Source organism: Culex quinquefasciatus, chromosome 2 (assembly GCF_015732765.1).
Source record: "Culex quinquefasciatus strain JHB chromosome 2, VPISU_Cqui_1.0_pri_paternal, whole genome shotgun sequence".
NCBI lineage: Eukaryota > Metazoa > Arthropoda > Insecta > Diptera > Culicidae > Culex > Culex quinquefasciatus.
This window is the reverse complement of record NC_051862.1, coordinates 78,344,449-78,370,470: the sequence shown is the minus strand read 5'-3', so window position 1 is coordinate 78,370,470 and position 26,022 is coordinate 78,344,449. Positions and strand designations below refer to the sequence as shown.

Here is a 26,022-nt window from a genome sequence, read left to right as displayed (position 1 = left end):
TTCTGAGCAAATGTCTGTGTGGATGTGTGTAGGTGTGTGGACAAAAAATTGTCACTCGATTATCTCCGGACTGGATGAACGGATTTTGACCGTATTAGTCTCATTCGATCCGTCTTGGGATCTCATAGGTCTCTATTTAAAATCAGCAAGTTTAGCAAAGTACTTTTAAAGTTATGCTTAAAACGTATGTATGTCCGGAAGATTGTAAAAAGGGTGGTTTTTGCAAGAAAACCTATCATGTTATACATTTTCAGAAAGGTATTGAAAAGACCTTTCCAATGAGTCCAAAACATTAAAGATCTGACAACCTTATCAAAAGTTATTTGCATTTGAGTGTTATTTATACACTTTTTGGAGGCCGGATCACAGATATTTCAATAAAAATGATGTCCGGGTCCATCATGCGACCTCTCGTTAGTTAGATAATTAAAAGACCTTTTAAAGAGCCTAAAACATCGAGGATCTGACAACCCTATCAAAAGTTATTAGCACTTAAGTGTTATTTATACACTTTTTGAAGGCCGGATCTCAGATATTTCAATGAAAATGGTTTCCGGGTTTATCATGCGACCTGTTGTTAGTTAGATAATCAAAAGATCTTTCAAATGAGCCTAAAACATCGAGGATCTGACAACCCTATCAAAAGTTATTAGCACTTAAGTGTTATTTATACACTTTTGGTGGCCGGATCTCAGATATTTCAATGAAAATGATGTCCGGGTCCATCATACGACATGTCGTTAGTTGGATAATAAAAAGACCTTTCAAATGAGCATAAATTATCGAGGATCTGACAACCCTATCAAATGTTATTAGCACTTAAGTGTTATTTATACACTTTTTGAAGGCCAGATCTCAGATATTTCAATGAAAATGATTTCCGTGTTTATCATGCGACCTGTTGTTAGTTAGATAATCATAAGACCTTTCAAATGAGCCTAAAACATCGAGGATCTGACAACCCTATCAAAAGTTATTAGCACTTAAGTGTTATTTATACACTATTGGAGGCCGGATCTCAGATATTTCAATGAAAATGATGTCCGGGTCCATCATGCGACATGTCGTTAGTTAGATAATCAAAAGACCTTTCAAATGAGCCTAAAACATCGAGGATCTGACAACCCTATCAAAAGTTATCAGCACTTAAGTATTATTTATACACTTTTTGGAGGCCGAATTTCAAATATTGTGATAGAAATATGGTCTGAATCTTCCATTTGAACTATCGTTGGAAAGGTTTTTTATCAGACTTGCTGATGAGCCAGAAATATTAAAGGTCTGCGAACCCTATCAAAAGAAATGAGTGATAAAATTGATTTGTTAGACATGTTAAGAGGGAATGATGCTATTTTTACTGAAAGTATTGACTTTATGGATATGAGGAAGGCAACAACCACTTATAGGTGGATTAAGTAACGTTTTTTTTAATATTTTCAGTAGAAAAAAAAGATGATTTATAAAGAAAATCACCGAGCTGAATGATATCTTCTTGATTAAACATGTTCTCTGATATAATTATTTCGATGAATATTACGTGTATTTTGCATATGAAAAAATTACAATTTAAAACGCTTCTTGACATAAGTCGTTGCTTTATCTCAAAAAAGTAAAGTTTTCTTTTTGTATAATATTTGTTTTTATTTTCATATTGCAAAATTTTCGCTAATTACAGAGTATTATTAAGAATTCCAGTTTGCATGAAGAATTTCATGCGCCACAACTTTGCTGGGAAATTAAGAAAAAAAACTTTGCTGGGAATAAAACTAAAGGGGGGGGGGGTGCTAGAGAGAGGAAGGAGAGGTCGGGGTGACACCGGGCAGCCCACCCCAGGTGACACCCGGCCTTTGTACGCCTCTGATCAGTGACGATAATAATCCCTTAAATTCATGAAAATCGAACAGGAGTTAGAACAATTTTTCCTTGTTTCCGATATTTATGTCTTTTTGGGAACACTACTCAGAGGTATCGATACAAATTTCAACTAAAAAAATTCTACAAGTGAAAGGACAATCGCCTACAAAAAATCACTTCAATTACAAACTCACTCTTCATTCCCGTTTGCACAACTTTACTTAAGCCTTTCATGCGATTAGAAGTTTTCCCGAGTGCATGCAAATGTAAATAATCCATCCGCACCCTCGCAAAGGAGCGTTACGGAACCTGCTACCGTGGCGACGATGTCCTTCTCACGCCAGTTCAAGCCAACTGGAACGTGTCCCCGCAGAAACCAGGGCCAGGGCGTGAGCAAAACGGTTATCCTTCAGCACGGATAAAGGACTTCACGACGACGGTTGGACGTGGAAATGCTCTCGCCGCACCAACGTGCAACGTGCTGTTCCGGTCTGTTTCGCAAATTACGATGAATTCTTGTAATGGTCAGATTGTGGGATCACACACTAATTTCAGCTTTGCTGCTTCTTTATGAACTAGTGATGCAATTTGTCAATATTCTAAAATTCTTTAAAATCTTGCGTAGAACAAGATTTATACGAATTAAGAAACTTGGTATCATTCGCAAACAACGTGATTAAGAAAAAAACGATAATTATATTAGTTTAGGTTTCGAGCTTGAAAAAGTGGAAAAAAACATTCCAAATTTCCTCGATACAACAAATGCACTGTACCGCGATGACGAAGGACATCCTAGTAGTACAGCGCGATGCATGCCAAGCGATGAGTTAGTCAAACAGGTCTCCACAGTTGAGCACGTGGTACAGTCCACCCACGAGGACGCATGTTTACAAGACCTGCTTCCAAGTCGTCATAGTTGGTCTTCTTGAGCAGTTGTTCAAGTTTCTAAAATGAAATGCAAGTAAAATTACTCTCTCTTGACACAACCATGCTTGCTTGCGACACTGCAAGTGTTGGATTAGAGAGTGTGTTCTGTAACATCGCCAAGAGCGCCAGCAGAAGTTTATGCAGCGCAACTGTTTGCTGGAGCTCCAAGGATTTACGTTTGTGAAATGTGTACATTTCTTCGACAGCAGCAGAATGCAGCAGTTTGAAATGTTTATCGTGGGGGACAAAGTTTGTGCGCGGTAATACAAACCGTACACCCAGCTGGAAGAGGATCAAATCATTTTGACGCAAAGTTTGAGCGATTTATTGCTGAACGACATCCCAGAGGACGCTAAACATGGCAAAGTGAAATCCGCTCTTGGGAGTGTTTGGAACCTTTATGAGAAAAAGTATGAGAAGCGTGATTGATGGTGATTCTAATTCACTGTCGTGCAATAAATCTAAGTTTAGAGTTGTTCATAATTGGGTCATTTCATCCTGAAGAATCCTTACAAATTTTAATAGTTTAAGCCACAATAAATAAGCTTTAAATACTTTTAGTGATTTACAAAAAAATTAAGAGATATCAACATTGAACCATTTCTTCATATTCTAATTCGAACATAAATTAAATTTGTGTTTGCTAATCTGTATTGCTCTTCCAGTTTATTTTTTTTAGGTCTATGATAATACTTGCGTTGATTTTTTTCTGTTCTTTACTGATTCAGTGACATTGGTTGACTATTAATTTTTAATAAAGCAAACTACAACAATTTGATTGATTGTAAAAAATTAACATAACATAGTTAATTTTTCACACTTTTTGTGTCATTGACATTTTGAATTACATGTATTTCCAAAGTCTTGAAGTAAATCTCACAATTAAGGGGTAACATATATGTAGAAAATCACAAAATTTCATATTACAATCACTCTTGAAAGTTTCATGAAGATATTTTATGATTAAAGTAAGTTACAGACGATTTAAGCTGAAAATTTTGCCATGCGTAAAGCGAACTGTCAAACGTTGCGAGCGTTTTTCTCTAAACACCGAGTTGATTTACGGGTGCCACGATATCTCGAGATGCAATAGACCAAATTGGCTGAATTTGGGGTGAAGACTTGAAAGACATATCCTGTGTGCATGACGAAGCCCAATGTTGGAAATTTGCATTTTTTTTTTAATACAGAAATCAAAAACTTTCGATTTTTCATACGAAAAACTTAAAATATTTTTAACTTTTTAAAAATAAACTTTTTGAAAATCGGCCTTCGTCATGCACACAAGACCGGTTTGACGAATCTTCGTTAAAATTTTGAGCCGATTTGGTCAAGGCAGTGTTGAGATAACGTGGTACCCGTTTTTTGAAAATACTTACTTCATTTAGCTGTATCTCGGCAATGATACAACCAAATGTCTTCAAATTTATTTTGTTAATAGTTGAAAATGTATATTTGAAAGTCCTAAACACAGATTTCCAAAAAGTTTAAGTTTGTGCTCAAACCAACCTCTGACTTTTTTGGGGATTTACATGAATTTAACCTTAATTATTAATATCATTCTTGCAAATTTTAGGTATTTTTTGTAATCTTCTTAATTTTCTCTTATTTCATTGACTCCTTTAAATTTTCTTTGAATTTTCTTCAACTTTAAAAAAATAAAATTTGAACTTTTTATTATTTTTTGTTGATTTTTAATTATAGTATCAATTTAGCAAATTAAAAACAAAATAACTACCGAACTAAAAATTTGTTAAAATTTTAGAATTATTTGATTTTTTTAAAATTTCATTAAATTTCTTTGAATTTCTTTGAACTTCTTTGCATTTCTTAGAGTTTCTTTGGTATTTTTGAATTTTTTTAAATTTCTTGGATTTTTTGAATTTCTTTGATTTTTTTTGAATTTCTTTGATTTTTTTTTAATTTCTTTTTTTTAATTTCTTTGAATTTCTTTGAATTTTTTTGAATTTTTTTGAATTTCTTTGAATTTTTTTGAATTTCTTTGAATTTCTTTGAATTTCTTTGAATTTCTTTGAATTTCTTTGAATTTCTTTGAATTTCTTTGAATTTCTTTGAATTTCATTGAATTTCTTTGAATTTCTTTGAATTTCTTTAAATTTCTTTGAATTTCTTTGAATTTCTTTAAATTTATTTGAATTCTTTGAATTTCTTTGTATTTCTTTGAATTTCCTTGAATTCCTTGAGTTTCTTTGAATTTTTTTCGAATTACTTTGATTTTTTTTAATTTCTTTGATTTTTTTTAATATCTATGAATTTCTTTGAATTTCTTTGAATTTCTTTGAATTTCTTTGAATTTCTTTGAATTTCTTAGAATTTCTTTGAATTTCTTTGAATTTCTTTGAATTTCTTTGAATTTCTTTGAATTTCTTTGAATTTCTTTGAATTTCTTTGAATTTCTTTGAATTTCTTTGAATTTCTTTGAATTTCTTTGAATTTCTTTGAATTTCTTTGAATTTCTTTGAATTTCTTTGAATTTCTTTGAATTTCTTTGAATTTCTTTGAATTTTTGAATTTCTTTGAATTTCTTTGAATTTCTTTGAATTTCTTTGAATTTCTTTTTTTTGAATTTCTTTGAATTTCTTTGAATTTCTTTGAATTTCTTTGAATTTCTTTGAATTTCTTTGAATTTCTTTGAATTTCTTTGAATTTCTTTGAATTTCTTTGAATTTCTTTGAATTTCTTTGAATTTCTTTGAATTTCTTTGAATTTCTTTGAATTTCTTTGAATTTCTTTGAATTTCTTTGAATTTCTTTGAATTTCTTTGAATTTCTTTGAATTTCTTTGAATTTCTTTGAATTTTTTTGAATTTCTTTGAATTTCTTTGAATTTTTTTTAATTTCTTTGAATTTCTTTGAATTTCTTTGAATTTCTTTGAATTTCTTTGAATTTCTTTGAATTTCTTTGAATTTCTTTGAATTTCTTTGAATTTCTTTGAATTTCTTTGAATTTCTTTGAATTTCTTTGAATTTCTTTGAATTTCTTTGAATTTCTTTGAATTTCTTTGAATTTCTTTGAATTTCTTTGAATTTCTTTGAATTTCTTTGAATTTCTTTGAATTTCTTTGAATTTCTTTGAATTTCTTTGATTTTTTTTGAATTTCTTTGAATTTCTTTAAATTTCTTTGAATTTCTTTGAATTTCTTTGAATTTCTTTGAATTTCTTTAAATTTCTTTGAATTTCTTTGAATTTCTTTGAATTTCTTTGAATTTCTTTGAATTTCTTTGAATTTCTTTGAATTTCTTTGAATTTCTTTGAATTTCTTCGAATTTCTTGGATTTTTTTTGAATTTCTTTGAATTTCTTTGAATTTCTTTGAATTTCTTCGAATTTCTTTGATTTTTTTTGAATTTCTTTGAATTTCTTTGAATTTCTTTGAATTTCTTTAAATTTCTTGAAGTTTCTTTGAATTTTTTTTCGAATTTCTTTGAATTTCTTTGAATTTTTTTGATTTTTTTTAATTTCTTTGATTTTCTTTGAATTTTTTTTCGAATTTCTTTGAATTTCTTTGAATTTCTTTGATTTTTTTTAATTTCTTTGATTTTTTTTTTTGAATTTCTTTGAATTTCTTTGAATTTCTTTGAATTTCTTTGAATTTCTTTGAATTTCTTTGAATTTCTTTGAATTTCTTTGAATTTCTTTGAATTTCTTTGAATTTCTTTGAATTTCTTTGAATTTCTTTGAATTTCTTTGAATTTCTTTGAATTTCTTTGAATTTCTTTGAATTTCTTTGAATTTCTTTGAATTTCTTTGAATTTCTTTGAATTTCTTTGATTTTTTTTGAATTTCTTTGAATTTCTTTGAATTTCTTTGAATTTCTTTGAATTTCTTTGAATTTCTTTGAATTTCTTTAAATTTCTTTGAATTTCTTTGAATTTCTTTGAATTTCTTTGAATTTCTTTGAATTTCTTTGAATTTTTTTGAATTTCTTTGAATTTCTATGAATTTCGTTGAATTTCTTTGAATTTCTTTGAATTTCTTTGAATTTCTTCGAATTTCTTTGATTTTTTTTGAATTTCTTTGAATTTCTTTGAATTTCTTTAAATTTCTTGGAGTTTCTTTGAATTTTTTTTCGAATTTCTTTGAATTTCTTTGAATTTTTTTGATTTTTTTTAATTTCTTTGATTTTCTTTGAATTTTTTTTCGAATTTCTTTGAATTTTTTTGAATTTCTTTGATTTTTTTTAATTTCTTTGATTTTTTTTTTTTTTGAATTTCTTTGAATTTCTTTGAATTTTTTTGAATTTCTTTGAATTTCTTTGAATTTCTTTGAATTTCTTTGAATTTCTATGAATTTCTTTGAATTTCTTTGAATTTCTTTGAATTTCTTTGAATTTCTTTGAATTTCTTTGAATTTCTTTGAATTTCTTTGAATTTCTTTGAATTTCTTTGAATTTCTTCGAATTTCTTTGATTTTTTTTGAATTTCTTTGAATTTCTTTGAATTTCTTTGAATTTCTTTGAATTTCTTTGAATTTCTTTGAATTTCTTCGAATTTCTTTGATTTTTTTTGAATTTCTTTGAATTTCTTTGAATTTCTTTGAATTTCTTTAAATTTCTTGAAGTTTCTTTGAATTTTTTTTCGAATTTCTTTGAATTTCTTTGAATTTTTTTGATTTTTTTTAATTTCTTTGATTTTCTTTGAATTTTTTTTCGAATTTCTTTGAATTTCTTTGAATTTCTTTGATTTTTTTTAATTTCTTTGAATTTATTTTAATTTCTTTGAATTTCTTTGAATTTCTATGAATTTCTTTGAATTTCTATGAATTTCTTTGAACTTCTTTGCGTTTTTTTTAAATTTCTTTGAATTTCTTAAATATTTTTTCGATTTTTTTGCAATTTTTTGACACCTTTTTAAAATTTAAAACTATTGTTTTTTTTTAATTTCTTTTTTTATATTTTTCTGAATTGATTTCGATTTTTTATCTCTTTGAATTTCCAGAATTCTTTGAAAAACAAGTTTTTATAGCTGACAGTGCGTTTTTTTTATCTTTTTTAAGATTATGTTTTATTTTTGAATGTCTTTAAAATAAATCAATTTGCCCTTAGTAAGGAAGATTCTTAAGCAGGCAAAAACTAGAAAGTGAGTATAAATGGTTCTTTGGTCCTTTTCTGAAATGCAGTTAAGTTTGTTCTTAAAAAACACAAGAACTTATTCTTATTATCAAATAATTGTTTCGATATTTTGCAAGTTATGTTTCAAAAATTCTATTTGATGATTAAGAAATGTTGTTGCAATCATTTTGACAAGGTCAGTTTCAATTTGTGGCTTAAAAAATTATCAAAGAAACATTTTTTAGGATTATTCAATCAAATTATCTACCTCCAATAGTTTCACATGTCAAAGGATCAACGCATGATCCTTTCCAATGCCATTTCAATGATGATTTAAAGCGATCATTTAGGGGGAAAAGGAAACTTGGGGGTAAAAACATTTACCATAGTAAATTTTCAGCTGTTCATACGGAAAACTAATTCAACAGCTCGCGGCAAAAAGTTAATTCATGTACCCGAACCACAGCTGCCACCGGCTACAAACATAAATTAAACTAGTTAATATTCATTACACTTTCCCCCCGTTCCCTGCTCAAAATGGTTTCTGTTGAATTCGGTGACATCCTGGCACTCGTATCACAAACTGGCAAATGCAGGAAACATGATACCACACTAAAAAGTGTACTTAATTACCTGCTCTTACTTGTAAGCGGATTCTACAGCGCCACCGGCGGAAAGAGATGTTTTTATTTTGCATTTTGCCTTTCAATGAAACTGGTTTCAATTAAGTTTTGCATTAACTCAGTTTTGTGGATGTTTGCGAACAACTTTTCAAACAGTTCAATGTGGTATGAGGGTAAATGAGTGCATTCAGCAGTGGATATATTAATTACATTTGAGCTCAACTCCTAAGCCGGGGAGCTTAATTGGACCATGCAACGATAAGCCAGGTTTGCAGAATGCCCGTTTTTGCTCGATGGATGAGCCCTCCAAAATGGGAGGCAATTAGTTGACTAGCAAGTTGCTGCAAGTTTGCGAAAATTTTGCAATGCAAATAGTGTTATCATTAACGTGCTTTATTTATTCCTACCCGAGGGACTCAGTGCAAGCGATACAAGTACACCCAAACGAAAGACCTCTGACAGCTAATGGGACCGCAGAATCTCTACATTAGGTTAATAGTTATTCAGGCAGCTCGTTGAAAATCTGGCGCTTATTATTCTTTTTCTCTTCTGGGTGCCAACGTGATCACAACAACGTATTTTTTTCCAGAGATGCAAAATGTTGCAATTTTAAATATTGGGCCAAGTGGAGTTGCAGTACTCTCCCAACTGACCTACTGATGGCCGCAAAATGCAGCGAAATGTATATTTAATATCGCTCGGTGAGCTTTTAGTCAATTAGGGTGAACTTTTGAGCCACCGCCGCCGGGCTGGCAAACCCAAACACCATGGCTGGAGTTGAACCGTTGCCAAATTAATAAATCGATGATTGAACGCGGTTGCATTTTGCTCTCTCGAGCCTGGTGGAGCTGGGATGTTGGATGTTGGTTTTATTTATTGATATTGGCTTCGAGCAGTTTTTGAATTTTAAAATAAAATTCATTGACGGTTTGTGATCATCAATCAAATTTTTATTATTTCATTTGGTTTAACATTAATCAAATTTGATTGATAGCTGAACTGTACGACATGTCTTCTGTTTCATGACAAATATTTTTTTATTTAATGTTGAACCACAAAATTTAAAAAAAAGTTGACAAAATGTCTTTACCACTTGAACAAACATCAATGTAAAATGCATTTTAATTTATTTAGAAAATAGATTGAAACCTAAGCCTCCGAAACATGTAATGTTATCTTGCTTTGCTATTTAAATTGTCTTAAAGCTTTTGATTCGGTGGACGAACTAAAAAACCATTTTCACCAACAAGTGATTACGATTTTTTCATTCCTCAACAAGTCAGTGCAAACAATTCCTCGACAGTGCCAGCGTGAGTCATCAACACTCATCAACTCCGCATTCCCAGTAAGAAAGACTCGAGCCGAAATGGCTCGAACCGCTCGCCAAACTCGAGCCGAATCTCGCTCGAATCGAGGCAAATTCGCCTCGAATTTGGCGTGTATTTGCCTCGAATTCGAGCTCTTTTGACACAAAAAATTCGCGCTACTCGAGCTAAGAAATATTTCACTCGCATCTCAGGAATTATTTCAAGTAGTTCAGAGTTCACACATAGATGTCGCTCTCAGATATGCCGACCGATGCGACCCCTGGTGGTCGGTTATAGAATTATGGGTTTGTTTTTGTTTAGGATTCGATAAAAACATTGCCTAACTTATCAAAAGGGCGAATCGACTAATAAAAGCCAATTCGCCCTTTTAATAAATTAAGCAATATACAAAAACTGGACAAAAAATACGAGAACACGAAGAGATTTATTATCTTGAAATTTACAATACAAATTTAATTTAAATTTTCACTTGTCGATTTCTGAGGTTTCCCGGAAACTTTCGAATATATCTGCCAGGAATCGGGACCAGGGAAAGGGTTCACAACATCCTGCTCGTCACGTAGTGTGCGGTGCTGCGCACAACAGATCAAGGCCTCGCGGTTGTAGGTGCACAGTTCGTGGCGTGCCTTGTCGTTTCTTCGACGCGACGCGGGAAGTCCTTACGAGAGCGGGATGGCTTCACGTGCACGATGCGCTTGACCAGGATTGTCCGCTGACGCGCCAGTTCCCTATCACATCAAGGGCGTACTTGATAACGTTGCACGGCCGTCGTGATTCCGGTCGTGGCGGCCGACCTGGCGCTGCTGCTGTTGCTGCTCACGGTCGTCATCGAGAGCGACGAGGCCGGCACCTGCAGCTGCTAAATCGCGGTCAGGTCGAGCCGGGTCGTCAAACAGCACCCGCGGATCGGTGATGAAGCGCTTTGGCCGACTCCGAAAACAGCTCGTGCGAGTATTCTTGGTGGACGGTGTTGAGCGATTTCTTCGGCGATTTCAGCACGGCGAACGCGGCAAAGTCTTCAATTTTGTAGCCTGAAAGAGGAGAAAAGTATGAAAAATGGGTCTACGACATTCGACGGCGCGTCCTTCAAACCAACCTGAACAAAACTCCAACGTCGTGTTCCAGCCGGACATGTTGCTCATGAGCGCCGCACCCGCGAGCTTTGAGTCGCTCAGCTGCACGATGGCGTATTCCAGCGGTAGCGGGCCAGTGTAAGGGCGGGACGCGGGCTTACCGCCGCAGGAAGCGATACGACGGCGGAATGCCCAAGTCGAAGCCGATCGTCTTGAACACCGTCATCTCCATCAGGACATTTCGCGCCGCAAGTACGCGCCGTCACAGATGAAGTGGAAGTCGTCTACGGTGAGTGGGACGCGATCATCATACTTGGACGCAACAAATACACCGCCGCGCCCTACATCTGCAGCGAGTCCTTCTGGATCTCCATCAGCGACAGATTAATGTCGGAATGGCGAACGTCGGCTCGGGATCTTTCTGGTACTGGAAGAACTAGTGCGCGCAGTGCGACACCTGGAACACGTCGTTCCTGTTGAACAGATCGTAGTCTTCGACGCGTCCGGGGTGCGCTTTTGAGGAGATGCCGTCGACGGGCGGACGGCGGCATTCTGGGCCAAATTCTTGGGTGCGTTCGACAGCTGAAGCGATCCGCTCGATGTGATGTCCTCCAGCGCGGACACGTACAAAATGTCCTCAGTCTTTTCAAAAGTGATAGTCCTTTATTCTTGCCGCTTCGCTGACCGTGACTAACAGGACGCGTTGATCAGCTTGTAGAATTCGATCTAGAACATGGCGGTTCACATCTCAGCAAAATACTTCAGGGTGATGGCTCATCCGTGCAGACCGGAACCAAAACCGACAAAAGTCATAACTGCAGCGGGACGGACGCGTTGATGCACTTGGCCAGGGTCGTGACGCGGTCGCGCCTGTTCTGGACCAAAACAGAATTCTTGCTCGGGTCGACGTGCACCTCTCCCATTTTTCGGAAGCAGTTTCGGAAAAGCGTGGTCTCTCGGCGTAGGATTGGCGGAAAACGGTTATAGGTCTGCACGCACACAGATGCAGGCCACCACGACTCGGGCATCGTCAGTGACACGCAGCTTGGTGACGGCCAAAAAGTCCACGTGTTGACCAGGTTGATCAGGAACAGTCCTTGTCGTGATGGTTGGCAATGAACACCAGATCGAGGATCATCGAGTTGTCAGTCGACTTGATGGAGATGTAGTGCTTCTGCTCGTCCTTGCAGATGTCGGTGAAGTGGGTCTCACCGGCCATGGGCACCAACTTCTCGTTCCGCGTCGACTTTTGAGTGCGGTAGGAGATTTGGTCTGAAAAAAATCGATACATTAGGTGTGTTTTTTTTAATTAATAAAAATTTACTTACGTGCTCACTTCCGCCGCGCCCCGCCGTTCAAGGAGGTAGGCTGCGCTACCATCGCTGGTAACCTGGTCCTGGCGTAATCGTCCGAATTGTTCCGTTGCTGTTGGTATTTGATGTTGTTTTCCATGCCGAGGATCACGAATCGCTGACGGTGATCCTTTGGGATACGTAATCCAAAATTCTGTTTTTTTTAGCTCGATAAAAAAGGAAAATTAAAATAAATTTAGTTTTGAATAAAGATATTGATGTAGGATTGGTCTTAAGTACAAAAACTACGGCTAATTTTAATGAAAATCTTTACAAAGCGTTGTAAGTATGAATTGGTTAGTGAAGTATCGACTGCACTTTTTCTACTATTTCTAAGTCAAACTTGTAATAAGATACTTGAAGACTAATATTTGTAATGCGTTAAAGTCCCCTAAACCATAAAAAAAATCAAAAACATAAAAAATACGTATTTTGTAAATGAAACTATTACTACTAAAAAATGAAAAAAACAAATATTTAAGAGTATTTAGTTTTGTTACAAAGTTCTTCTCATACCTTGCGATAATTTTGAAATTGTTAAAATTAAAACTAAGTATTCAAAGTATTATAAGTATCGAATGAATAAAAAAATGTAAAGTATCAAGAGTTTTGAAAGTACTCAAAACATTTTAAATAAATAACATATTTTAGAAGCAAATCTTGTTGAATCGTTTAAAGTAAGCACAAACAAACAAACTTGGTGTTGTTTTCAATGAGTTTCCGAACAAAGTATCAGATTTTATGTGTTTTTTCTTAAAGTATACGTCAAACTAAACTTAAAAATGTCAAAATTTCAAAATCGTCCAAAAGTGACATGGGACACTTATGCGTAGAACGGCAGTTTATGTTTTACAAATACAGCAGTTCCATATGAAAGTTAAAATTCTAAAATTCTAAAATTCTAAAATTCTAAAATTCTAAAATTCTAAAATTCTACAATTCTAAAATTCTAAAATTCTAAAATTCTAAAATTCTAAAATTCTAAAATTCTAAAATTCTAAAATTCTAAAATTCTAAAATTCTAAAATTCTAAATTTCTAAAATTCTAAAATTCTAAAATTCTAAAATTCTAAAATTCTAAAATTCTAAAATTCTAAAATTCTAAAATTCTAAAATTCTAAAATTCTAAAATTCTAAAATTCTAAAATTCTAAAATTCCAAAATTCCAAAATTCCAAAATTCTAAAATTCTAAAATTCTAAAATTTAAAATTCTAAAATTCTAAAATTCTAAAATTCTAAAATTCTAAAATTCTAAAATTCTAAAATTCTAAAATTCTAAAATTCTAAAATTCTAAAATTCTAAAATTCTAAAATTCTAAAATTCTAAAATTCTAAAATTCTAAAATTCTAAAATTTAAAATTCTAAAATTCTAAAATTCTAAAATTCTAAAATTCTAAAATTCTAAAATTCTAAAATTCTAAAATTCTAAAATTCTAAAATTCTAAAATTCTAAAATTCTAAAATTCTAAAATTCTAAAATTCTAAAATTCTAAAATTCTAAAATTCTAAAATTCTAAAATTCTAAAATTCTAAAATTCTAAAATTCTAAAATTCTAAAATTCTAAAATTCTAAAATTCTAAAATTCTAAAATTCCTAAAATTCTAAAATTCTAAAATTCTAAAATTCTAAAATTCTAAAATTCTAAAATTCTAAAATTCTAAAATTCTAAAATTCTAAAATTCTAAAATTCTAAAATTCTAAAATTCTAAAATTCTAAAATTCTAAAATTCTAAAATTCTAAAATTTAAAATTCTAAAATTCTAAAATTCTAAAATTCTAAAATTCTAAAATTTAAAATTTAAAATTCTAAAATTCTAAAATTTAAAATTCTAAAATTCTAAAATTCTAAAATTCTAAAATTCTAAAATTCTAAAATTCTAAAATTCTAAAATTCTAAATTCTAAAATTCTAAAATTCTAAAATTCTAAAATTCTAAAATTCTAAAATTCTAAAATTCTAAAATTCTAAAATTCTAAAATTCTAAAATTCTAAAATTCTAAAATTCTAAAATTCTAAAATTCTAAAATTCTAAAATTCTAAAATTCTAAAATTCTTAAATTCTTAAATTTAAATTCTTAAATTCTAAAATTCTAAATTCTAAAATTCTAAAATTCTAAAATTCTAAAATTCTAAAATTCTAAAATTCTAAAATTCTAAAATTCTAAAATTCTAAAATTCTAAAATTTAAAATTCTAAAATTCTAAATTCTAAAATTCTAAAATTCTAAAATTCTAAAATTCTAAAATTCTAAAATTCTAAAATTCTAAAATTCTAAAATTCTAAAATTCTAAAATTCTAAAATTCTAAAATTTAAAATTCTAAAATTCTAAAATTCTAAAATTCTAAATTCTAAAATTCTAAAATTCTAAAATTCTAAAATTCTAAAATTCTAAAATTCTAAAATTCTAAAATTCTAAAATTCTAAAATTCTAAAATTCTAAAATTCTTAAATTCTAAAATTCTAAAATTCTAAAATTCTAAAATTCTAAAATTCTAAAATTCTAAAATTCTAAAATTCTAAAATTCTAAAATTCTAAAATTCTAAAATTTAAATTCTTAAATTTAAATTCTTAAATTCTTAAATTCTAAATTCTAAAATTCTAAAATTCTAAAATTCTAAAATTCTAAAATTCTAAAATTCTAAAATTCTAAAATTCTAAAATTCTAAAATTCTAAAATTCTAAAATTCTAAAATTCTAAAATTCTAAAATTCTAAAATTCTAAAATTCTAAAATTCTAAAATTCTAAAATTCTAAAATTCTAAAATTCTAAAATTCTAAAATTCTAAAATTCTAAAATTCTAAAATTCTAAAATTCTTAAATTCTTAAATTCTTAAATTCTTAAATTCTTAAATTCTTAAATTCTTAAATTCTTAAATTCTTAAATTCTTAAATTCTTAATTCTTAAATTCTTAAATTCTTAAATTCTTAAATTCTTAAATTCTTAAATTCTTAAATTCTTAAATTCTTAAATTCTTAAATTCTTAAATTCTTAAATTCTTAAATTCTTAAATTCTTAAATTCTTAAATTCTTAAATTCTTAAATTCTTAAATTCTTAAATTCTTAAATTCTTAAATTCTTAAATTCTTAAATTCTTAAATTCTTAAATTCTTAAATTCTTAAATTCTTAAATTCTTAAATTCTTAAATTCTTAAATTCCTAAATTCTTAAAAACTTAAATTCTTAAATTCTTATTAGGAGTTAAATAATTTCTATGCCATTTTTCATTTTTTTTTGTTGAAGTTTAGTTGTTAAGGTGGGAAGCTTTATATGATAAAAATATCAAAGTACTGTTACAGTAGGTGTTGTCAGTATAAAAAGTATTTAAATTTTGTTTCAAGTATTCAAAGCAATCAAAGTAATCAAGTATTAAAAGTGTTCCATGCATTCAATATATTTGATGTATTTTAAAAATGTATTTCAAGTATTTCAAGCATTTAAATAATTTCAAGTATTTGAAGTATTGAATAACTATTCAAATACTTCAAATATTGTATGTACTATTTTGAAAACTTGAAGTATTCAAAGTATTAAAAGAATTATTTATATTTTTTTCATATATGTTTAGCATATAAAGTATTTAAAATATTTCGAATATTTGAGGCATATTTAGTATTTCAAATATTTGTACTTTATCAAGTATTTCGAGTATTCAAATTATTTGAAGTAATCAAATATATTACGTATTTTTATTATTTAAAGTACGTCAAGTATTTTAATCTAATCTAATCTAACACAAACGAAGCCAGTCCGATGAATGCATGCTGGAAAGTATTGTGATTAGATTACGCCCCTTAAACTTTCCTTGATAGTATTACACTTTTTCATTTGACACTTTTTTTGTTGTTTGACAAACTCATACTATCATACCAAACGTTTGGTGGTAAGTGTAAGCTCTGTGTAAAGAGGGTGTCAAACTAAAAAATTACCCCGTTCGTTGGACAACAATTGGTGCCAAACCATATTAGTATTCAAGTATTGAAAGTATTTCATGTATTTAAAGTATTTGAACTTTATCAAGTATTTCAAGTGTTGCATTGCATTAATTTTATGCATTCATTGTATTAGAAGTAATCAAATTTCAAGTATTTGAATATTCAAAATTATTCATAGTATTTAAATGACTAAAATAATTAAGGTATTAATAATGTTTGAAGTATTCAAACAATTACAATTATTCCAAAATTTAAAAGTATTTTAAGTATTTGAACTACATAGAGCATTTCAAGTATTAAAAGTACTAACAATATTCCAAGTTTTTCTAATGAATCCAGTTTTTCAAGTTTATCAAGTATTCGAAGTTAATCATGTTTTTCAAATATTTTATGTTTTTTAAAGAATTTTAGGTACTTCAAGAGTGTTATGCATTGAAAGTATTAAAATATTTTGAATATTTAAAGCATTTGAAGTACTTCAAGTATTTAGTTAGTGCATGTTATAAAAGTTTTTCATGTATTTAAAGTATTTAAAGTATTTAAAATATTTAAAGTATTTTTAGTATTTATGGTATGTAAAGTATTTCAAGTATTTGAAGTATTTAAAGTATTTAAAGTATTTTAAGTATTTAAAGTATTTAAAGTATTTTAAGTATTTTAAATATTTAAAGTATTTAAAGTATTTAAAGTATCTAAGGTATTTAAAGTATTTAAAGTATTTTAAGTATTTAAAGTATCTAAGGTATTTAAAGTATTTAAAGTATTTTAAGTATTTTAAGTATTTTAAGTATTTTAAGTATTTTAAGTATTTTAAGTATTTAAAGTATTTAAAGTATTTAAAGTATCTAAGGAATTTAAAGTATTTAAAGTATTTTAAGTATTTAAAGTATCTAAGGTATTTAAAGTATTTAAATTATTTTAAGTATTTAAAGTATCTAAGGTATTTAAAGTATTTAACGTATTAAAGGTATTTAAAGTATTTAAAGTATTTGAAGTATTTGAAGTATTTGAAGTATTGAAAGTATTTAAAGTATCTAAGGTATTTAAAGTATTTAAAGTATTTTAAGTATTTAAAGTATCTAAGGTATTTAAAGTATTTAAAGTATTTTAAGTATTTTAAGTATTTTAAGTATTTTAAGTATTTAAAGTATTTAAAGTATTTAAAGTATTTAAAGTATTTAAAGTATTTAATGTATTTAAAGTATCTAAGGTATTTAAAGTATTTAAAGTATTAAAGGTATTTAAAGTATTTAAAGTATTTGAAGTATTTGAAGTATTTGAAGTATTTGAAGTATTTGAAGTATTGAAAGTATTGAAAGTATTTAAAGTATTTAAAGTATTTAAAGTATTTAAAGTATTTAAAGTATTTAAAGTATTTAAAGTATTTAAAGTATTTAAAGTATTTAAAGTATTTAAAGTATTTAAAGTATTTAAAGTATTTAAAGTATTTTAAGTATTTAAAGTATCTAAGGTATTTAAAGTATTTAAAGTATTAAAGGAATTTAAAGTATTTAAAGTATTTGAAGTATTTGAAGTATTTGAAGTATTGAAAGTATTTAAAGAATTTGATGTATTTAAAGTATTTAAAGAACTTTAAGTATTTAAAGTATTTAAAGTATTTAAATTATTTAAAGTATTAAAAGCATTTAAAGTATTTAAAATATTTAAAGTATTTAAAGTATTTAAAGTATCAAAGGTATTTAAAGTATTTAAAGTATTTTAAGTATTTAAAGTATTTTAAGTATCTAAGGTATTTAAAGTATTTAAAGTATTAAAGGTATTTAAAGTATTGAAAGTATTTGAAGTATTTGAAGTATTGAAAGTATTTAAAGAATTTGATGTATTTAAAGTATTTAAAGAACTTTAAGTATTTAAAGTATTTAAAGTATTTAAAGTATTTAAAGTATTTAAAGTATTTAAAGTATTTAAAGTATTTAAAGTATTTAAAGTATCTAGGGTATTTAAAGTATTTAAAGTATTAAAGGTATTTAAAGTATTTAAAGTATTTGAAGTATTGGAAGTATTTGAAGTATTGAAAGTATTTAAAGTATTTGATGTATTTAAAGTATTTAAAGAACTTTAAGTATTTAAAGTATTTAAAGTATTTAAATTATTTAAAGTATTTAAAGTATTTAAAGTATTTAAAGTATTTAAAGTATTTAAAGTATCTAAGGTATTTAAAGTATTTAAAGTATTAAAGGTATTTAAAGTATTTAAAGTATTTGAAGTATTGGAAGTATTTGAAGTATTGAAAGTATTTAAAGTATTTGATGTATTTAAAGTATTTAAAGAACTTTAAGTATTTAAAGTATTTAAAGTATTTAAATTATTTAAAGTATTTAAAGTATTTAAAGTATTTAAAGTATTTAAAGTATTTAAAGTATTTAAAGTATTTAAAGTATTTAAAGTATTTAAAGTATTTAAAGTATTTAAAGTATTTAAAGTATTTAAAGTATTTAAAGTATTTAAAGTATTTAAAGTATTTAAAGTATTTAAAGTATTTAAAGTATTTAAAGTATTTAAAGTATTTAAAGTATTTAAAGTATACCAAGTAATTCAAGTATTTCAAGTATTTAAAGTATTTAAAGTATTTAAAGTATTCAAAGTATTTAAAGTATTTAAAGTATTTAAAGTATTTCAAGTATTTCAAGTATTTCAAATATTTAAAGTATTTAAAGTATTTAAAGTATTTAAAGTATTTAAAGTATTTAAAGTATTTAAAGTATTTAAAGTATTTAAAGTATTTAAAGTATTTAAAGTATTTAAAGTATTTAAAGTATTTAAAGTATTTAAAGTATTTAAAGTATTTAAAGTATTTAAAGTATTTAAAGTATTTAAAGTATTTAAAGTATTTAAAGTATTTAAAGTATTTAAAGTATTTAAAGTATACCAAGTAATTCAAGTATTTCAAGTATTTAAAGTATTTAAAGTATTTAAAGTATTCAAAGTATTTAAAGTATTTAAAGTATTTAAAGTATTTCAAGTATTTCAAGTATTTCAAATATTTAAAGTATTTAAAGTATTTAAAAAAAAGTATTTCTAGTATTTCAGGCATATCAAGTATTTCAAGTATTAAAATTATTCAAGTATCAAAGAGCTCAAAATAATTGATGTATTCAAATATTTAAAGTATTGGAAAAGTTCAAAGTTCTTCAAGTATTTAAATTTTTGTACGTATTGAAAGCAATTCAAGTATTTCAAATATTTATAATATTAAAAATATTAAAATATTCAAAGTATTCAAAATATTTAAAGTATTTTATAAAAAAAACCTAGTATTTCAAATATTTCTATTATATAAAGTATTGAAAATATCGAAAACATTTTAAGTAATTCATGTGTTTAAAGTAATTCAAGTACCTATTTTAACCTTGTACAGCCAATGTTTGATTTTTAAAAAGCATTGGAAAGAAGAACTCTTAAAATTTAAGAAAATTATAAGATTGAAAATGTGACTTGATTCATGTGACTTTGCTGATGTTTTAAAAATGTAATTTTTTCTGGGGTCAACTTTGGCTATGTTCCTTACCAACATTTCTCCTATATTATGTGAAAATAAGTTTGTAGTAATTTTAGTAGTGAACCAGACTATGCCTATAAGCATTTTTTTTTCCAATTTAAATGGTAATGGTATCATTCAATAGCAGAAAATGTGAAAAACAAGTAAAAACTTAAAAAAAATGACGGTAAAAACATGAAAAAACTAGATAGGCAAAAGATAATGATAGGAAGTGGTAGAATAAACCAAATACTACCAAAAACAAACATACACTTAACATGATAAATGCAAATTAAAATACTAAAAATGAAACAAGAAAAATAAAAACAAGAGATGTAAAATTTTTCATAGAACGAAAGTAGCTCAAAATGACCTCCTGAACAAGGGAAAAATAAAAAAAAATCGTATAAAAATGTGGGCAGTAAAGGGTTAAGTATTGAAAGAATTGGTAGCATTTATGAATCAAAAGTCATAAACTTTAAAAAATATTTCCAACGGCCTTACCTTATTTTGAAAATTTTTGAAGTAATATGCCATAGTTTTTGAAAATGTATTTTACACAAGTTCACTTGTTTTACATTCAGTAGTTTTCAAAAATGTAAGAATTTACAAAAAAATTTAAGCAAAAAAAAACTTTTTGTGGTTTTGTACATCGATTTTTTTTCTAAATTCTAAAGATTTTCGAACAAATCAAACATGCTGAAAATAATTCTAAACGCAGGCGAATTAGTTTAAATTGATTTCAGCTGATTGCATTTAAATTTACAATGAAATTTGAAGTTTTTTGAAAACATTTTTTTGTGCGAAGAGGAGGAGGAGGAGGAGGAGGAGGAGGAGGAGGAGGAGGAGGAGGAGGAGGAGGAGGAGGAGGAGGAGGAGGAGGAGGAGGAGGAGGAGGAGGAGGAGGAGGAGGAGGAGGAGGAGGAGGAGGAGGAGGAGGAGGAGGAGGAGGAGGAGGAGGAGGAGGAGGAGGAGGAGGAGGAGGAGGAGGAGGAGGAGGAGGAGGAGGAGGAGGAGGAGGAGGAGGAGGAGGAGGAGGAGGAGGAGGAGGAGGAGGAGGAGGAGGAGGAGGAGGAGGAGGAGGAGGAGGAGGAGGAGGAGGAGGAGGAGGAGGAGGAGGAGGAGGAGGAGGAGGAGGAGGAGGAGGAGTCATACACTTTTAAACATATTTGTACCAGCCTCACGCATTATTGAAAAATGATCATGGAACTTACCAGAGCTGCCTTGACACTCCGGGAGGCATTTCATATTGCAGACTCCAAATCACCTGCAGGAAGGCTGATGGTGATCAAATCACAACAAGAATTACAGCTCAGTGCTAAGTCGAACTGGGGTTTCGTTTTGTTAACTCGTTTTTTTCATATTCATTATTTTCACGTTGATTTTCAACAGTAAACACACCAAATTGGCACTTCCGGCTATCCTTTTTTCTCTTCCCAAATCCGCCCAATAAACTTCTTCTTTGCTTTTGTCCGAAATGTAAATCCCAATTTCTTGTTTTCCTCAGAAAAAGGTTCTTAGCCCTGATATTCACCTCACCAAATCAGTGCTATTTTGTGACCGGATAACCGTTTACGGTTCCGTGCGGCACAACAGGAGTGCAGAAGACTTGGAATTCGCCCTCACGGAAGAATATTTTCAAAATATTACGCGCGGAACGGAACTGGGCAATGTTTAAATCTTCTATACCTGCTGTGTCACGCGGAATCGGACCCGGTCTGATGGCCCAGATTGCCGATACAGCGGGAGTTGTTGCGATCGGTTCTTCTGCGGTCACACCATGACCGGTATGTTCCCCGGTTCGGATTCGACGGAATCGGTACCAATTCCCCAGCAAGCAGCGGCTCCAGTCCCGCGGTACGCTGCAGCTCCGGAAGCGAACACCGGTGGGCCTTGCTCGGGGGAGATTAAGCAGTTCCTTTCGTGAGTCCAGAGTCCTTTTTCCGGTGCGGCAAAAAAGAAACACTGCACTACCGCACACGACACTCTTCCGGCAACTACTTTTAGGTTCACGTATTCTTCTCGTCATCTATCTTCTTCTCAGCTCTCCCAGCTCGACTTTGCACCAAATATGTTTCCGGTGATGGAAATCCGGACACGGCCACACCCGTTGTCGACAGGTTCGGCAACGTCCGGATTCTCCAGCTGCCGAATTCCTTGGGAACAACTTTCGCGAAACCGAAATTTTGCGCAAAATTTACGGACCGTTGGCAAAATTAATCAACGGCAGTTTTTCTCGGCACCAAAGAACCGCGTTACGCCCAGGAATTCCGCGAAAACCGAAATAAAATGTTTTTTTGTTATGCAAGAGAAATTGCAAACGTGGCAGGAACGTAAACAAACACAAAAATGGCTAAGTCCGGTTCTGACAGCTCGGGTTTACGTCACTCAAGCAATATTTCAGCCTGTTCACAGCAGTTGGTGTGTCTCACCGCTAGGCGGCGCCATAATTTGAGCCATGCGACACCTTTTTTTGAAACCGCGAACTAATTTGGCTCGACTTGGATTTTGGCTGTTTTACTGGGTTGTATCGGCAAACAGCAGCGACGATGTGTTTATGTTTGCCCTCGAGTCTGAAGTGGATGAATCCGCTGAAGACAGCCATTCGACGATGGCATAGAAGAAGTGTCCTGCCACGTTCAACTATTCAACAAACTGTCTGACAGCACTAGAGTGTGGCCATGTACGCTGCAGGATAAGAGATTTGCACTAAAGATTTGAGCTGATAGCGGCTTGTACCGACGAGGACGTTGTCCCGAGGCCATGTTCAACAATTCACACACACACACACGCTGACTAACACTGGATTAGTATGTGCTGAGTTAAGATTAAAATCGTGTTATGAATACCAAATCTAGCAGGGAGCTCATTGTGTCGGCTTATTGGGCGTTATCGCTTACTTACAGTGGATCCTTGGTTCGAGATTTTCGTGGTATCGCTTTCCCAGAAGGTGATTCTCGTAGAACATGATTGACCTTTAATAGCAGAGCAGAAGCTCGGTGTTCTCTTCCAGTCCAAAATTTCTGCTTTGTTCGAAAATCTGAAAGCTATACGAGCAAAGCTTTCCTTTAAGCTTTGAACAAATCTGCTTCTAGGAAGTGCACCCGGCTCATAATCTGCTGACACAGCGTTACGCCTTAATGTCTACTCCATTTCCTGGCGGATGAGGATAGGATGACCAAGCGGGTTGTGATTTGTAATGGGATGGCCTTCATGGAAATTTCCAGATGACCCAAACTCACCCAAATCACGTGTGAGCTGAGAACAAAATTGCAATACAAAAATACAAAAATACAAAAATACAAAAATACAAAAATACAAAAATACAAAAATACAAAAATACAAAAATACAAAAATACAAAAATACAAAAATACAAAAATACAAAAATACAAAAATACAAAAATACAAAAATACAAAAATACAAAAATACAAAATACAAAAATACAAAAATACAAAAATACAAAAATACAAAAATACAAAAATACAAAAATACAAAAATACAAAAATACAAAAATACAAAAATACAAAAATACAAAAATACAAAAATACAAAAATACAAAAATACAAAAATACAAAAAAACAAAAATACAAAAATACAAAAATACAAAAATACAAAAATACAAAAATACAAAAATACAAAAATACAAAAATACAAAAATACAAAAATACAAAAATACAAAAATACAAAAATACAAAAATACAAAAATACAAAAATACAAAAATACAAAATACAAAAATACAAAAATACAAAAATACAAAAATACAAAAATACAAAAATACAAAAATACAAAAATACAAAAATACAAAAATACAAAAATACAAAAATATAAAAATACAAAAATACAAAAATACAAAAATACAAAAATACAAAAATACAAAAATACAAATAAAATAACCGGGTTTAAGGGTTAAATCCCATTTCGTCGTGATCATGCTATCTTCTTTCAAGTCAATTTTGGGACGAATTGATGTCAGGTAATTAACTGTTCTGTCACTCTTCATACGAAACATCGTGATCATGATATCTTGACACTCTTGACACACCCTGAAAATTGCTGCATGTGCGACAACTGGCCAAACAAGAATTTATTCAGAGGACGTTTCGTCACACGTGCATGCCCAACTACTGTAAACATTTTGATTTATAACTGAGCAATTCTCTACCAAAACCGGAAATGGATTTTATTTGTATTTTTTGATTTGGCTCAAACTTTGTGGGGGCCTTCCCTATGACCAAATAAGCTATTTTGCGTCATTGGTTCACCCATACAAGTCTCCATACAATTTTGGCTGCTGTCCATACAAAAATGATATGTAAATATTCAAACAGCTGTAACTTTTGAGTGAATTTTCTGATCAATTTGATGTCTTCGGCAAAGTTGTAGGTATTGTTGAGGACTTTTGAGAAAAAAATAGGTACACGGAAAAAAAATTTGGAGATTTTTTTATCAACTTTTTTTTCACTAAAACTCAATTTCCCAAAATACGTATTTTTTTTATTTTCGAGATTTTTTGATCTGCCGCCGAGTTATGAATTTTTGAAAAATAGTGATTTTTGGAAAAAATCGAAGTTTTAAGCAAAAACAAGTTTGACATTACTTTTTAATGCAAAATTGAATTTGCAATCGAAAAGTACTTGACAGATTCTTTGATAAAGGGCTCCGTTTTCAAGATATAGCCACCAAAAGTTTGATTTTAGCGAAATATTTGCAGTTTTTCAATTTTTAAAAATAGTGACCATGAGTGACCATTTCTAAAAATATTTTTTTTGAAAAGTTCAGAAAATTTGCTATAAAATTGTCTAAGAGACATTGCGGATTTTTGTCCGCTAAAACATATCAAAAAATCTCGAAAATAAAAAAATACGTATTTTGGGAAATTGAGTTTTAGTGAAAAAAATATCCAAATTTTTTTTTCCGTGTACCTATTTTTTCTCAAAAGTCCTCAACAATACCTACAACTTTGCCGAAGACACCAAATTGATCAGAAAATTCACTCAAAAGTTACAGCTGTTTGAATATTTACATACCATTTTTGTATGGACAGCAGCCAAAATTGTATGGAGACTTGTATGGGTGAACCAATGACGCAAAATAGCTTATTAGGTCATAGGGAAGGCCCCCACAAAGTTTGATTCAAATAAAAAAATACAAAAAATAAAAATGGTCGAAATCGGCCGATTTCGTAGAGAGTTGCTCAACTCGAAACTCAGGCAACCAAATTCAACCAAACTTCGCCACTATTCTTAGAACGGTCAGCCATACAAAACGCGTTTGCGTTGCGTGCTCTACTTTTAGTTTATTCAAAGTCAAACATTCTCGAAACGTCAGAAAGTGACGTGTGACAATATAGGACCTGGAGCGTCAGGTCCTGTCACAACCAATCATGGCCATATTTGAGATTCGGGCTCAGGACACCGTGGGGATCCAAATCATCGTCTCAAAGGTCTGTACAACTATCTCGGATTTTTCTTGGTGCTTCTGTACAACCGTTAAAGAAAACGTAATGTTAGGTGTTCAGCTTCGATCACCCTAATGCAATCCCGTAACTTACGTATGTATGAGCAACATCAATTATGCATGACTATCATGTATGATTCATTGCCTGGACGCGAAATTCTAGCCAAAGGGTTATTCCCACCAGCCAGGCCCATGAGCAGAACCAGATAGGTTGAACGGGAAATAGTTTCCACCCTATATCGTGCCATTGTGCACCGTACAACAACTTCAACACAGCAACGCTGTGTTGCTGCACGATGTTTGCCAGGTCCTAGACTTCGAGCAGTGTCTTGCGCATGCATTTATGCATGGTCAGCGAATTTGATTTGCCAAACACGTTGCAAGTACGTTTTCGGGGACGAGATTTTCAGCAACTCAAATTGGAATTTCAAACAGTTTCCAGCACGAGATCGGGGTCGCTTTGTTGTCTTGCGTTCGAAAAGAGACTCTTTTTTGCCTCCCCCACCAGAAGTCGTTCGTATTATGTCACACACTCTGCCATGCCATGATTCAGGAGTCGAAAGTCTGCCGGCGAAGTGGCACGTCGAAAATTCATCAACAAACGGAATTGGGCCGACTTTTTGGGGAAGGTGTTATGTGGCGCGATGCTTTTGTCAAACACGTGTGTGTGTGTGTGTGGGTGGAGGACTTTTCCAACAGGTATTCCACGTTTCTGGATTTTCAATGCGATTCTATGAGGACATTCGGTGACAGCTGCAGCAACGGCAACGGAAATGAAGGGTTTAATGGATTTGGCCTTCTTTTGCAGCATGGGAAATTTGATAAGCGTACGTGGATGCTTTGAAGTTGGAGTAGAATTTGGCTTTAAGAATTCAATAGTAAATGGACAGTTTGTGA

The 26,022-nt window shown here is 30.6% G+C and overlaps 2 protein-coding genes and 1 long non-coding RNA gene across 10 annotated transcripts in view; 1 reads left to right on the top strand and 2 right to left on the bottom strand.

The window, feature by feature from the left end:
- Window positions 1-26,022, top strand: part of LOC6040082 (pleckstrin homology domain-containing family G member 5) — a 187,155-nt gene that overhangs the window by 113,687 nt on the left and 47,446 nt on the right. The window lies entirely within an intron of this gene.
- On the bottom strand, window positions 10,355-11,220 carry LOC6036732 (G2/mitotic-specific cyclin-B3). Its single transcript, XM_038253023.1, has 2 exons — window positions 10,899-11,220; window positions 10,355-10,833 (listed from the first exon to the last, which is right to left on the bottom strand). The coding sequence occupies exons 1-2, from the start codon at window positions 10,942-10,944 to the stop codon at window positions 10,691-10,693; spliced, it is 189 nt and encodes a 62-aa protein (XP_038108951.1). The 5' UTR covers window positions 10,945-11,220; the 3' UTR covers window positions 10,355-10,690.
- Window positions 21,000-21,501, bottom strand: LOC119766845. Its single transcript, XR_005277171.1, has 2 exons — window positions 21,355-21,501; window positions 21,000-21,188 (listed from the first exon to the last, which is right to left on the bottom strand). It is a non-coding gene; the product is annotated as an uncharacterized LOC119766845 (long non-coding RNA).

What these genes read in the sequence shown, in the direction of transcription:
- LOC6036732 (XM_038253023.1), bottom strand. Translation starts at nt 10,944, where the DNA reads ATGAGCAACATGTCCGGCTGGAACACGACGTTGGAGTTTTGTTCAG. An exon ending in GACGTTGGAGTTTTGTTCAG is followed by an intron (nt 10,834 to 10,898) that starts GTTGGTTTGAAG and finishes CTCCTCTTTCAG; the next exon opens with GCTACAAAATTGAAGACTTT.